Genomic DNA, 13,997 nt, shown 5'->3' on the forward strand with positions numbered 1-13,997 from the left:
GTTTAGTTTACGCTAAAATTTCTCTCCATGTATTTTTTAAAAATCCTGCCTCATTCTTTTTGTAGCCACTAAATGAGAATAATTTATACTAATGCTTTACACAATCCTCTTTTTTAAAAAAATGTGTTATGTATTTACTTCTACATTTGTGTAATTTTTTTAGTTCATATGAAATCTGACAATGTCAATGGAAGTTTTAATAAATAACGGTTATGGTGTTATTAAGATTTCTGGGAAAATATTAAGATAACACTCTGGCAGGGTCATGTACTTAATGACCTTTAAAAAATTCATTTTCAATTCCTTTTTACAATCACTGTTCTCTGACAAAACGAAATTGATCTTGAATTATTCAACTGTAACTGCAATAAATTGAACCATAAATGCAAAATGTTCTTTGAATTCAGTAACTATTTATTAATAATTTTGTAAAGAAAACATAAAATTATACAGTAAAACAATGTTTCCAAACATTCAGCAACATGACCTATTAGATAATAAATGCATGCTTGAGATCTCAGTCTATAATGTTCAATTTTCTACATAATTGTGTTTCTGTATCAAATTACAAATGACTTCAAATCTAATTCTTTACATAGTTTATTTCTCTATGATGTGTGTTTTCATTTTTTTGGCTGCTCTTGCACTAACCTTTTTTTACGAACATGGTTTTAAATTCTCTACATGTAATATAATGTAAGCTCTGTACCTTATACAATAGACTACAATTACGACGTTCAAACTAATCATCTTTTCTACGGAGCAACAGCGATTCCCTTAATCAGTAACATATTGACAGTTCATTATGAAGATTCAGCCCTCCTGATTGAGTTCAATGAGACGACCAGCAAAGACACTAAGGGTACCGATAATACAAACCAACATGAAGACACCCAGCAGAATGTGATCAATAACCATTGCAACATACTTCCATTCGTCTGCAGCCTAGTATTGAAATTAAAAGTAAATAAGTATTATTATTACTATTATTAACTGCAGCTATAGTAAGATCTTCAAGGGCTGATTTAGTTGACAAATTTCTAGTGCTGTGCGCACAAGATGGAAATTTTGAACTCCATTGGACAAAATAAAAAATATTTGATTTTACTGTTAGATTTTATTTTCATTTTATTTCTTGGCAATTACTGTGTTGATCAATGTAAAGAATATAAACAGTAATGACATATGTTTATGCTTTGACCATGTCAGACATGTCAAGGCCTTTCACAGGAGCACAAGCAGAAAAATAAAGCAGTAATCCAGGGGAAGAGACATTAGGACAGGATTGAGGGTCAGAATTTCAGTGCTTAAGTTTTACACCAGTCTAGGGTATGGCTGCTGAAGTCAAGAAAGATGGGATGTACAACAAACCAAAATTGGGGGGCACAGATTTCTTGCAATGCTGCAGTGCTACACAAAATCACAGAGACAGGGAGCAGTAAGGTTAAGGAGGGATCTGAATATAAAAATGGAATTTTTTAATCCAATGCCTTGGGAATTGGGTATCAATGAAAGTTAATGAGCACAGATGTGATGAATGAAAAGGACATTGTGCAAGTTAATATAATTTTGGAGGAATTCAAGTTTATGGAAGATGGGAGGCTGGGCATGAGAGGATTAGAATAATTGAGTTTGCAGAAAGCAAACATGGAGATGAAGGTTACAGCAGCAGATGGCTGATGCAGAGGGTGAGGTAATATTCTGGAAGTGGAATTGATGGTTTCATTAATGAGGAGGATGTAGGGGATGAAGCGCGAATTTGGATCAAATAGAAGTTGATTTTGCGGACACTCAGGTTTATCCTGAAACAGTGGTCAGAGAGAGGGGAATATATAATGGATTTTTGTAATTGCAGGCCATTTTTTCCACTTCTTAATTATAGGAGATTTGTGCTCATGCACTATTTGAATTCAGGGTAGCCTGACAGCAATAATGTAGTGGAGAGGTTAAAAGAGTTGGTGGTGTTGAGGTGAGATAGAGCCGGGGCTGCTCTCAGAAAGCTTGTGGAACCCGACATGATGTTTTCACTGGTGACATCAAGGAGCAGCATGTAAATGAGAAAGAGGATGAGTCTAAGAACAGACCACTGGGCAACTTCAGAGGTCATTGAACACAAAGAAGTCCATCAGGGGAGATTCTATGGCTATGATTGGAAGATTACAATAAAATAAGGCAACCACAGTGGACAATGAAGGAGAAGCATTCCATGAGGATGATGATGGCAATGTGTAATAGGTTGCAGACAGATCAAGAAAAAACAGGAGGTACATTACCCCATTGTCACTGCCACACAAAATTTCATTCAGGATTTGCATTAGCATCATGTCAGTACCAGTATAATGTGGAAACCAAATAAGTGTAAAATTCAAAATTATTTTTGGTATATTGCAAAATCTTACAACTGGCTAAGAGTTATTCAACTATTTATTAATATAAACTAAAATGGAAATAAAGTATATAAAATGCTTACATTGTTTGATTCCTGATCAGACTTCATGTGCTCTGCAATGTATTTGATTCCCTCAATGGCACTTTTGACATCTGGGTTTTTTGTTAAAGGTGTTTGGAAAGTAATGTTTCCTGTTGCTTGCTTTCCAGAAATGTCAGAGATATCAATGTCCTCAGGAAATATGCTTTTCTCTTGTTTCTCCTTTTTTGTTCGTTTCATTGTTGAGAAAAACATTATATTGGGTATGGTGTCAATAAAAACCTGAAAAACAGTGATAACCAAAAAGTGGCATACCAGAAAATCCATATCTCAATAAATAATAAAATCCGCATTTGGAACTTAGCAATATTTCAACTAGATTCATGACAAAAACTACAAATAATCTCTTAAATACATAAAATCAATGAAAGACTGGGTTATCTGATAAAGAAAAATGGATAACAAGCCTTTAACTAATGTATTAACAGGAAAGACCTAAAGATCAGTTGATGAAGTAAGTTGTAAGAAGAATTTCAAGGGTGGAGAGGAAGGTGCAGAGGTGAAGGGTGTAAACACAAAATTCTAGAACACGGGGCCTAGGTGACTGGAAGCATGGCCAGAGGGGGGCAGGAAGAAGAAATACATGAATATCAGTATTAACAGGAATGAAGGATTTGGGGAAGACATAGGCGGGAGGTGATTCAAAGGATTCACATCAAGAATGAAAAGTTTGATTTCACAACCGAGTTTTGAACACCAAGGCGAGAATCTTGCTATCAAGTGGCGAGAAGTCTGATTGCACGTATTATTAATACATACTGTCACCTTACTGATTTGCACTTTTCTATCTTTCCCCATTGCTGGCGACAATTCACAAATGAAAGTTAGAGTGAGTACCAGCAAATCAGCTCATTGCTTGCCCCTTGAGCCTATGACTGGGACATTTCTGGCCTCTCACCTCTGATACATAGAGGTTGGCATCAGGCATGTACCAGCCTCTTTGTATCCTCATGGAGCATCTCCAACTCAAATTACAGTTTTGCACTTCAGTGTTGCACTTTGAAGTGTATCAGCACCTGTCACTGCAATGCTGATGCCAGGGCACTTTGCACGCTGGACAGGCACCCATCTCATTGGACAAAGGTGGGTCTCAAGGCTCTTTTCTCACTGTGTCAATGCTCACTCACTTTATGCCTAACTGAATGCTCAGCAGATTTCTGTCTTCCCTTACTCTCCAATTAAAGGCCCACAGTATTTTTGTCTTGACTTGCTTTTTTAGCACAGACACAAAACCAGACAGCTTGTCTAAAGAAGCTATCTGCTATTCCAGTCTAAAAGGTGAAGTCACAAGTGTTGAATGTTCATTACAGGGATGCCATCAGAGATATTATTGTCAAATGAAAGAAGTGTTTATCCCACTTCTCCAACACCCAATTGTTAATACAGATTTTTGACTAATATAAAAGCCCCATTCTCCTGATCTTTGGTGGACACATAGAGAGAAACAGTGAAGTCAGTGTCACTGCCTCAGAGTTGGCCAGGATCACAGAATGCAACTTCAATGTTGAAATGTTCATGATTGAAACCAAATGGGCCTTAATCCTGTTGTAAGAGATGTTATGTTGCTGCAAACTCATTCTCCATCTGTTGTTTATTTGGTTGACTTACTATTGGTGAAGATCCAATTTTTATGAATAGGATATTCATGTTTCCGTTGAGAAATTCTACATAATGATCAGAATTTGATCTAGCCTCCTGGGGTCCTTAAACGTTGCTTTTGATCTCGACTTTTTTCTCAAATATTAATAAAGCAGATGATATCTCACCTTGCGTACCCATTGTGGCATTGTGTGTGTACTTGGAGATCGATGATGAGTATTAATTACGATGACAGTAATAATGATTGAACTGATGACAAAAATCATTGTAAAGAGCATGTATTTGCCAATTAAAGGCACAGCACTGGAAGTTGAAGGGATCAGCTCAACAATAACCAGTAGGAACACTGTCAGAGACAGCAAAACCGAAATGCTCAAAGTCATCTTCTCACCTGCACAGAAATGAGAAGTCAGTACTACAAAAAGTATATGAACTACTAACAAGGAGAAACTTTATCAATATGCACGTATTTACCAAATGAAATCAGAAACAATTTCCAACTGTTGGAAACCTCATTCTTAACTGAGAAACAAACAGCAGACTGTTGGAAATTAGGAAGAATGTGAAGAAACACATTGAAGCACAAGAACTGTTTACAGGAACTTCAGGTGAACCTGTAAATGGTCAAGTAGCATACTCACCTGTTGTGCATATAAGGCTGCTTACAAATCCAAACAGTTGTTCAAATTGGTGTAGGACTTAATTTATAAATTTCAGATGTCTTCCCTCCTCCCAATGAATAGTCTAACCAAGAGTCCTTGAATTATAAATTTTATGAAGGCAGGAAAAATAGTTCACTGGTTCATTGTTAATCTCTTCAAAATTTGCAACACCCCCAGGTTCCCACCAGCTGTCTAACTCAGTGTAGGGGTAAGCTGTTTTCTCACCTTTCTAAAACTGGCAGGCTCCAGCAGGCTGCATGTGCAGTGCACACAGCTGAGAAATGGAGTAGTATGAAAATAAAGCCCTGACCCAAAAATAGAAATTGTTATCTTTGAATGGGTAGCATAATATTTATTTGTATTTCTAAAAGGCATTAGTTTATTCTTGCTCCCCTGCATCCCTGTTCAGTCTAGCCTCTTTGACAGAGTTTTATATCAGCTAGATGTTAAAACCTGTTTCACCTCATAGAAGCATTATCTGAGTAATTCAAACCAATGATTGCGCAAAGTCTCAATTGGCATACTAACATTTATGCGATTTTGTAACAATGGCATTGACAATTAAAGGTTATTTTCATGTAAGTTATCTTACTATTGTCTATTGCTCACTTTGCACAGTGTTTAAAAAGTAACTGTGATAGTGGACAGAATGAAATAATGTCTTAAAATATTCAGCTGCAATCCACCAGCAATTATTGAACATGAACAGAAAATTGAGAAAAGAATTCTGGTATTTTTCAGTTTTTTGATTTTTCAGCATTTGTATTATTATTGTTTTCATTATTAAGTATTTAATTATTTGAAAACATGAATTAATAAATGACTTAATGAATGAATGAATTAATTAATCTATTGCCACACATATCTAGGAAGAAAGTACTTTGCTGAGTTACAAAAATAATAAAAAGGAATTACTTAAATAGAATTTGTCATCTGTTCAAATTGAGCCTAAAGCACAACCCCAGGGTTTCTGCAAGGTCTCGGCAAGGAGTCCCCATTCTGGGTACAGCAATGCTGATGCCCAGGGACACCCTGGCTCCAATGCTGCCACTGCATTGCCAGACTCCCCACGCCAGCTGCCACCACTGCATGCAGGAGTCCCCGCTCTGGGCACTATCACCACCGCCACCGACATGGTAAGTTGTCAACTGATGATTGCTAATGTAATAGTAAGGTTGCATTCTGACACAGAAAAATGCAAAACAATGTGTGTGATAAATGAGCCTCGAAATGACTGAATGCATTGAGTATGAATGAGTATATGGTGGATAGATAGAGATCATGTCTGAGTGAATGTAAGGTTGATGAAGGTGGAATACATGTGGGGTGAATCTAAGGTACCTTGAGACCAATAAAGCAAATAACTGTAAAATAAATGAAGGATACTTAGTAATGGTGATAGTTAAACAAAAGAATATACCAAAGGCTGTAAGTGCTGAATTAGGGGTTTGTGAATGAATATGAAGTGAAATAGTATCACACATGTGTATCTGAAAACTACTAAAGTGAATCTGAAGCTTCATAACCATTAATTAAAGAGTTTAAGAAACAGATCCCCCCCCTAGGACTGCAGTGGCTTAGAGGACAGCTCACCACCACTTTCTTCAAGGATATCAAATGATAAATGATCACCTAGCCAGCAAAGTTCTCATTCTATGAATGAATTACAAAAAAATTGAAAACTAGAGAAGCCAACCTGGCTTAGGAACGAAGTTACAGAAGGCAAGATGAAAAGAATGCAAGTGGGTAGAAATTGTAGCTCTACAAAATAGTACAGGCAGAACAATCTGATTTTATTTTACTTCCATATTTTAAATATCTTATAGAACAGATGAGTTTCTTTCCACAATGACAAACTGTAAATCAAACGTAATTTTTTTTCATACCTGAATCGGTTGGCAAGTAAAATACTAATCCAGTTAAAAAGGAAAAGAGCAGACAAGGGATAATGACGTTTACGACAAAATACAGTGGTAGCCGCTGCATGATAAAGTGATAGGTGATATCCAGGTAAGGAGTATTTGGACAGCAGGTATAATACACCCAGTGTTTCCATCCACGATAATCTTTCATTACCCACTCTCCACTCTCCATGAAGTCACTCAAATCTGGTCGCTCACTTTCCTGAATGAGAACCACAGCATTGTAATTATCTTGCTATGTTAAATCAAAAATTGAATCTATATGTAAGATATAGATATAGATATAGAACTTTTAAAGTTCTTTGTCCACATGTTTAATAATAATTTTTCCTTGGTTAGGTAGTTCCAATTTACAAAAAGGGCGATGAAGTAAGATTCAAGGAATTGGTGGTCCGTTATTCTGACATCATTTATAGATAAAGTGCTTGATTGAATCCAAATATCCTTTTGGATAAAAAGGAGTATTCAGATGCACTCAATTTCTGAAAAGGGAGATGCTTCATATTAACCACATATTCTGGCAAATTAACAGGTAAGTGGATGTGGGGATCATCAAAAAGCCTCTGATAAAATATCATAAGAATTTCTATATTATTCTTTAATTTGATCTTGGGGAACTTTAGCTGCTCTCCTGAGAGACTATATTGTTACTGGGTAGTGAGGTTGTCTGATCATGAGGTTAAGGACATCATTACTATATTGGAAAGACTCTTGGGTCAGATGACCTGCCAGTCAAATTCATATCAGGTTAGGCAGCATCCAAGGAACAGGAAATTCGACGTTTTGGGCCAGAGCCCTTCATCAGGAATCAACAGGAAATTCGACGTTTCGGGCCAGAGCCCTTCATCTGGCCCGAAACGTCGAATTTCCTGTTCCTTGGATGCTGCCTAACCTGCTGTGCTTTAACCAGCAACACATTTTCAGCTCTGATCTCCAGCATCTGCAGACCTCACTTTTTACCCAGTCAAATTCATATGCTTGTGCTACACTAAATATGTTGAAGTCTATAATTGTTGTATCCTGTTAAATACTTACTAATTTTCATGTTTCAAAGTGCTCTAAAGAACATCCATAATCATTTAAGTTTCTTACTTCAAACTTGCATGGAAATTGCATAAAGTTGCTATTTGAGGTAAATTTCTTTCTCTGACATGGCCTATTACTCAAGCTCTTTAGTATGGATGACATAATCTTGTTGAATTTGTAATTTGCATTAAGCAGGGTGTAGCATACAAGTATCAAATGACAGTTAATTTTACCCAAATGCTTTATCGCTAATTTTCACCTAAATCCAATTTTTAGCACTATTTATAATATTGTTGGAGCCTTTTGTAATCATCCTTCCATGAAGGTTTCACTTTCGAATTATGGGAAAATGTCATCCGCCTATTGGTGTTGTCAAAACAAGACACATTTTTCCTTATTTATTTCTCAACAAAAAAAAATGAAGGTTAGCGTGCTGGGAGGATTGGCAGAAATGAAATTCAAAGTTTGCAATATTGTATTACAATTCAGTATGTTGCCACTAGAGGTCCTGCATGTGCTTTGTAAATTATCGTGAAAGAAGGCAGATATTGCACATCCAGCTTTCACGAATTCAGATTTTCTCCAGATCACACCCCATACCAGAAACCAGTTAATTATCCATCCCTTGGTTCATATATTTGCAACCAGTCTGTATAAATGGATACTTATCTACTGGACAGAGAGCGCTATAAAAGAGAAGCTTAGTTTGAACCTGTTCCTTGGCCAACATTAATTCAGCATTATGACAATATCAATTAACAAACACCTCAATCACAACATTATATTGCATTCAATATTGCCCACTATTTGAATTGTGCGACATAATTTAAATTGTGAAATTTTCCTACTCAATTATTTCAATGAAACCTTTATAGATCTGGAGAAAAATCAACTTTTGTACTTGGGTTTATTCCAATCCCCTAAACTAAACACAATTTTCTTTTAACTGCAAGCAAGGTGAGAATACCTCTGTCTATTGGCTTGGAACACCAGTAACTATCTATAATAACCAGTGTCCTTGAAGCCTTCTGGTTGAATCCAGAGGAGTGGGTGTTGCCACCTAGGATTCCTGACTCACACTCGCCATCAAAAAAGGAATACAATTTTTGAACCTATAGGTATTTGTTGCCTTCCTGGAGTGGGGTCGAGTGCTAGACATGACAAACATTTATTCTGGAGATCCTTTAAAATAAATGAACCTGGGCACTGAAGCACAAAGATAAGCTGGAGAGCCAGCTATCTGTTGCGGCACCCGCTCCCAATATACATGTCTGCAAACAACCCTCTAATAAGTCATACAGGTCTCAAAATATTAACTGTTTTCTCTCTGCACAGATGCTGCCAGACCTGCTGAGTAACTCCAGCATTTTCTGCATTTCTTTCAGAACCCTAGGATAATTTTCTGGGGGACATGTATTTGAATTGCAATATGCCAGATGGAGAAATTTAAATTCAATAAAAATCTGGAATATAAAAAGCTACACTAATGTTGACCATGTAGCCATTGTCAATTATTGCAAAGACCTATCTAATTCACTAGTATCCTTAGGAGGGAAATCTGTCATCCTTCCCTAGTCTGGCTACACGTGACTCCAGAACAACAGCAATGCAGTTGACTTTAAATTGGCCACTGGGCAAGTAGGGCTGAATGGTTAATGCTAGCTTAGCCAGCAATGCCCTCATCTTAAGAACAAATAAAAGATTTTCCTTCCCTTTGTGCCTGGGATTTGAGAGTTCCCGAAAAGCATAGAAGAAAAACAGTTGTCCTGATGAATTATAAATGTTATATTTTTAAATCCAAGTAATGATTCAGATGTTGTAACTAAAATATTTTAAGTATAATTTAAAATTAAAATGTGTATTGTGATTTTCCTGAACTGTCTGTTATGGTTGATTAAGTACATGAGACGATATGAATAGAAAGACAGGATATAGTCAGTTTTATTTATATATCTAACCCAGTGTCTAGGGATTAAAAGAATTCACGATACCATCATACTCTATCAAACTTTCTCTGGGTATTTCTGCAAATCTCTTCTGAATTTCCTGATATAATCAGCTCTCATGTGTCACTTGGCAAATTTTACATCCATTCAGTACTCTCCAGGTACAGTACTTAAACCTGAACTCTTTCTTCATACTCTTCTTGCTGTAAAATCTATGACTGAGTTAAATCTATTGTGGCAGATTTTCCTGTTCTCGTGCGTGAAGCAACTAGGTTGCTTAGGTAGTGTAATTTCAAGAAAATCTGACAAGGAAAAATGAATACCCTAATAGAAAGTGCTAGATTTTTCCATCCATGGACAGAAACCTCAGCAAGTTTTCTATACTATACATACTCTATATTCACTGTGCCAAGAATTATCCAACAACTTCTCCTGAGCTCCTTTATAATGTAGGATGGGTAGAAGATTGTATAGATTATAGAGTTTGATGTCAAAAGAATGGTGACTTGGCCAAACCAGTCTGTACCTCAGAAAAATTCAGTACATTTCAAAAGAATGTAATTCAAAATCTTCATATGAAAAATTAAGTTCAATGTGTAAAAAGGATGTTTTGCTTTTTCAAAATACAACAGTAAAAGCAAACATTTTAGGTGAAGACGTAAACATACCGGAAATATGGCAACTCTTGTTCCATCAAATGTCCAGATTCCCAGTTTAATGCTGCAGTTTTGTTGGTCAAATGGGAAATATGTGACAATGATTTCACAATAGCTTTTAAAAATTGCCGGAGGATTCCAGATTATTTTTCCTGTATATTCCAAAAGCACCTTTGTCATATGAACAATGGCAAATTCACCATCCGCACTGTAGTAAAACAAAATACAAATATTACTGTGAAGAGTCATGTTTTTAGAAAAAAGCAATACATAGATTAATATCACAGTCTATGTGAACAGCTTCTTTGGAGAGTGTTAGATATTTTGAAAGACGGTTTCATTTTTAGCTAAGTTCCAGAACAATTCTACTATACAACGGATAAAAGGACATAATTTACCCTATGAGCTAATTCTGACTTTGTAAACCTAAGGTATTAAGACGGATTGGAGATTTAGGTCCCAGTGGGGCAAGTACAGAAGGACTCAGGTATAAAAATTAATATGAACAGCTGGCCTGCTGATTGTACGTCAAGGTTCCTGCCACTGGTGATTTTGCTCAGGATAGATAAAGGCAGGCTGTGGAAATGCCTCTGATTTGGAAATGATGCCTTAACCATATTAATGAATTTACTATCAGCTTGTTAGGGGTTTACTGGATTTTTTGGTGGGGCACACAGACTGGACAAAGGACCAAGGACTGCTCAAGTACAAAGAGGTAACAACACGTTTGACCCATTCAAGAAAGCATGTCCGAAAGTAAAATTTCTGCCAGTGATATGCAAATACTTATGGATGTGTCAATGTATCAGAGTGGTCTATATATGTCAGACAGTGGATGGGGTTGCAACCCTCCAGGGATCATGAGGCTGAGCACGAGGAATTATGATGAGTTCAGTTGAGTAGAGGAATGGCAATAACTATTGTTGGAATTACAGTCGCCCGATCTGCATCAACATCCTATTGTTTAAGAAACGGATAAAGGATAACCCAGGAAACCACAGACCTGTCAGCTTGACATCAATATTGGCTAAACTGATGGTGGCCATAATATGGGATAAGATTAAAAAAAAAGAAAAATAAGTTAATAGAACATTGAGCATGGAACATAGAACATAGAACATTACAGCTCAGTACAGAGCCTTCAGCCCTTGATGTTGCGCCGACCAGCGAAATTCATCTGGTGCCCCTCTTCATATGTATTACCAATGCCCATTTAAATTCGGCAAGTCTATTACTGTTGCAGGCAGGCCATTCCACACCCCTACCACTCTCTGAGTAAAGAAACTACCCCTGATATCTGTCTTAAATCTATCACCCTTCAATTTAAAGCTATGTACCCTCATGTTAGCCTTCGCCATCTGAGGAAAAAGGCTCTCACTGTCCACCCTGTCTAACTCTGATTATCTTATACGTCTTTATTAAGCCACCTCTCAACCTTCTTCTCTCCAACGGAAACAGCCTGAGTTCCCTCAGCCTTTCTTCATAAGACCATCCCTCCATACCAAGCAACATCCTAGCAAATGTCCTCTGAACCCTTTCCAAAGCTTCCACATCCTTCCCAAAATGCGGTAATCAGAAATGCATGCAATATTCCAAGACACTGTTAAGGCCACACCTGTTCAGCTAAAGCATGACCTTGTGGCTCTGAAACTCAATCCCCTTACCAACAACCACCAACACACCATGTGCCTTCTTAGCAACCCTATCAATCTGGATGGCAACTTTCAGAGATTTATGCACCTCAAAGTTTGTGAGAAGATTTGTAGCTTGGATGCTCGTTGTTGTGGTTCTGTTCGCCGAGCTGGGAATTTGTGTTGCAGACGTTTCGTCCCCTGTCTAGGTGACATCCTCAGTGCTAGGGAGCCTCCTGTGAAGTGCTTCTGTGATGTTTCCTCCGGCATTTACAGTGGTTTGAATCTTCCGCTTTCAGTTGTCAACCGAAAGCAGAAGATTCAAACCACTACAAATGCCGGAGGAAACATCACAGAAGCGCTTCACAGGAGGCTCCCAAGCACTGAGGATGTCACCTAGACAGGGGACGAAACGTCTGCAACACAAATTCCCAGCTCGGCGAACAGAACCACAACATTTATGCACCTGGACACCAAGAGCTCTCTGTTCATCTATACTGCCAAGAATTTTACCATTAGCCCAGTACCCTGCATTTCTGTTACTTATTCCAAATTGAACTGCCTCACACTTTTCCACATTAAACTCCATTTGCCACTTCTCAGCCCAGCTCTGCATCTTATCTGTGTCCCTGTGTAACCCACAACATCCTTCAGCACTATCCACAATCTATCTACCTCAGTGTCATCTGCAAATTTACTAACCCATCCTTCCATACCTACATCCAGATCATTTATAAAAATGATAAACAGTAGTGCTCCAAAACAGATCCTTGCAGCACACCACTGGTAATTGAGCTCAAGGATGAACATTTCCCATTAACCACCACCCTCTGTCTTCTTTCAGCTAGCCAATTTCTGATCCAATCTGCTAAGCCATCTTCAATCCTGATACTCCTTATTTTGTGCAATAGCCTACCATATGGAACCTTACCAAACACCTTACTGAAGACTATATACACCACATCAACCACTTTATCTTCATCCACTGTTTTGTCACCTTCTTGAAGAGCTCAGTTAGGTTAGTGAGGCACAACCTATCCTTCAAAACACTATGTTGACTATCCCGAATTAAATTATTCCTTTCCAGACTTTTATAAATCCTATCTCTTATAACTTTTTCCAACACCTTACCCATAACTGAAGTAAGGCTCACTGACCTATAATTACCAGGGTTGTCCCGATACCCCTTCTTAAACAAGGGAACAACATTTGCTATCCTCCAGTCATCTGGCACTATTCCTGACAACAATGCTGACATAAAGATCGAAGCCAAAGGCTCTGCAATCTCCTCCCTGGCTTCCCAGAGAATCTGAGGATAAAACCCATCCACTCTGGCGTCTTATCTATTTTCAGATCTTCCAAAATTGCTAAAACCTCCTCTTTGTCAACCTCAATCCCATCTAATCTTGTAGCCTGGATCTCCGTATTCTCACTAACATTGCCCTTTTCCAATGTGAATACTGATGAAAAGTATTCATTAAGCACTTCCCCTATGTCCTCAGATTCCACACACAACTTTCCACTACTATCTTTGATTGGCTCTAATCTTAGTCTAGAGTTGAAAAATGTGGTGCTGGAAAAACACAGCAGGCCAGGCAGCATCCGAGGAGCAGGAGAATCGATGTTTCGGGCATAAGCCCTTCTTCTGGAATCTTAGTCTAGTCATTCTTTTATTCCTGATATACATATAGAAGACCTTAGGGTTTTCCTTGATCCTATCCACAAACAACTTCTCATATCCTCTCCTGGCTCTTCTTAGTCCTCTTTTGTGATCTTTTCTGGCTAACCTATAACTCTCAAGCCCCCTAACAGAGCCTTCATGCCTCATCCTCACATAAGCTTTCTTCCTCTTTACCAGAGCTTCAACTTCGTTAGTAAATCATGGCTCCCTCTCTCAACAATTACTCCCTGCTTGATAGGTATATACTTATCAAGGGCCCGCAATAGCTGTTTCTTGAATAAGCTCCACATTTCAAGACTGTCCATCTCCTGCATTTTCCTTCCTCATCCCACACATCCTAAATCTTGCCTAATTGCATCATAATTGCCTTTCCCCCAGTTGTACCT

At 37.8% G+C, this 13,997-nt stretch overlaps 1 protein-coding gene across 2 annotated transcripts in view; it reads right to left on the bottom strand.

Annotated features, from left to right (window-relative positions):
- Positions 1 to 508: 508 nt before the first annotated feature.
- The window catches only part of chrna1 (cholinergic receptor, nicotinic, alpha 1 (muscle)), a 28,489-nt gene continuing 15,000 nt past the window's right edge, over positions 509 to 13,997 (bottom strand). For both annotated transcript variants that reach the window (XM_060827929.1, XM_060827930.1), the window contains 5 exons: positions 10,312 to 10,507; positions 6,636 to 6,873; positions 4,255 to 4,478; positions 2,471 to 2,710; positions 509 to 945 (listed from right to left, as the gene is read on the bottom strand). In XM_060827929.1, coding sequence (XP_060683912.1) covers positions 814 to 945; positions 2,471 to 2,710; positions 4,255 to 4,478; positions 6,636 to 6,873; positions 10,312 to 10,507 — 1,030 coding nt within the window. In that variant the 3' untranslated portion in view covers positions 509 to 813. The remainder of the gene's footprint in view (positions 946 to 2,470; positions 2,711 to 4,254; positions 4,479 to 6,635; positions 6,874 to 10,311; positions 10,508 to 13,997) is intronic.

Source organism: Hemiscyllium ocellatum, chromosome 7 (assembly GCF_020745735.1).
Source record: "Hemiscyllium ocellatum isolate sHemOce1 chromosome 7, sHemOce1.pat.X.cur, whole genome shotgun sequence".
Lineage (NCBI taxonomy): Eukaryota > Metazoa > Chordata > Chondrichthyes > Orectolobiformes > Hemiscylliidae > Hemiscyllium > Hemiscyllium ocellatum.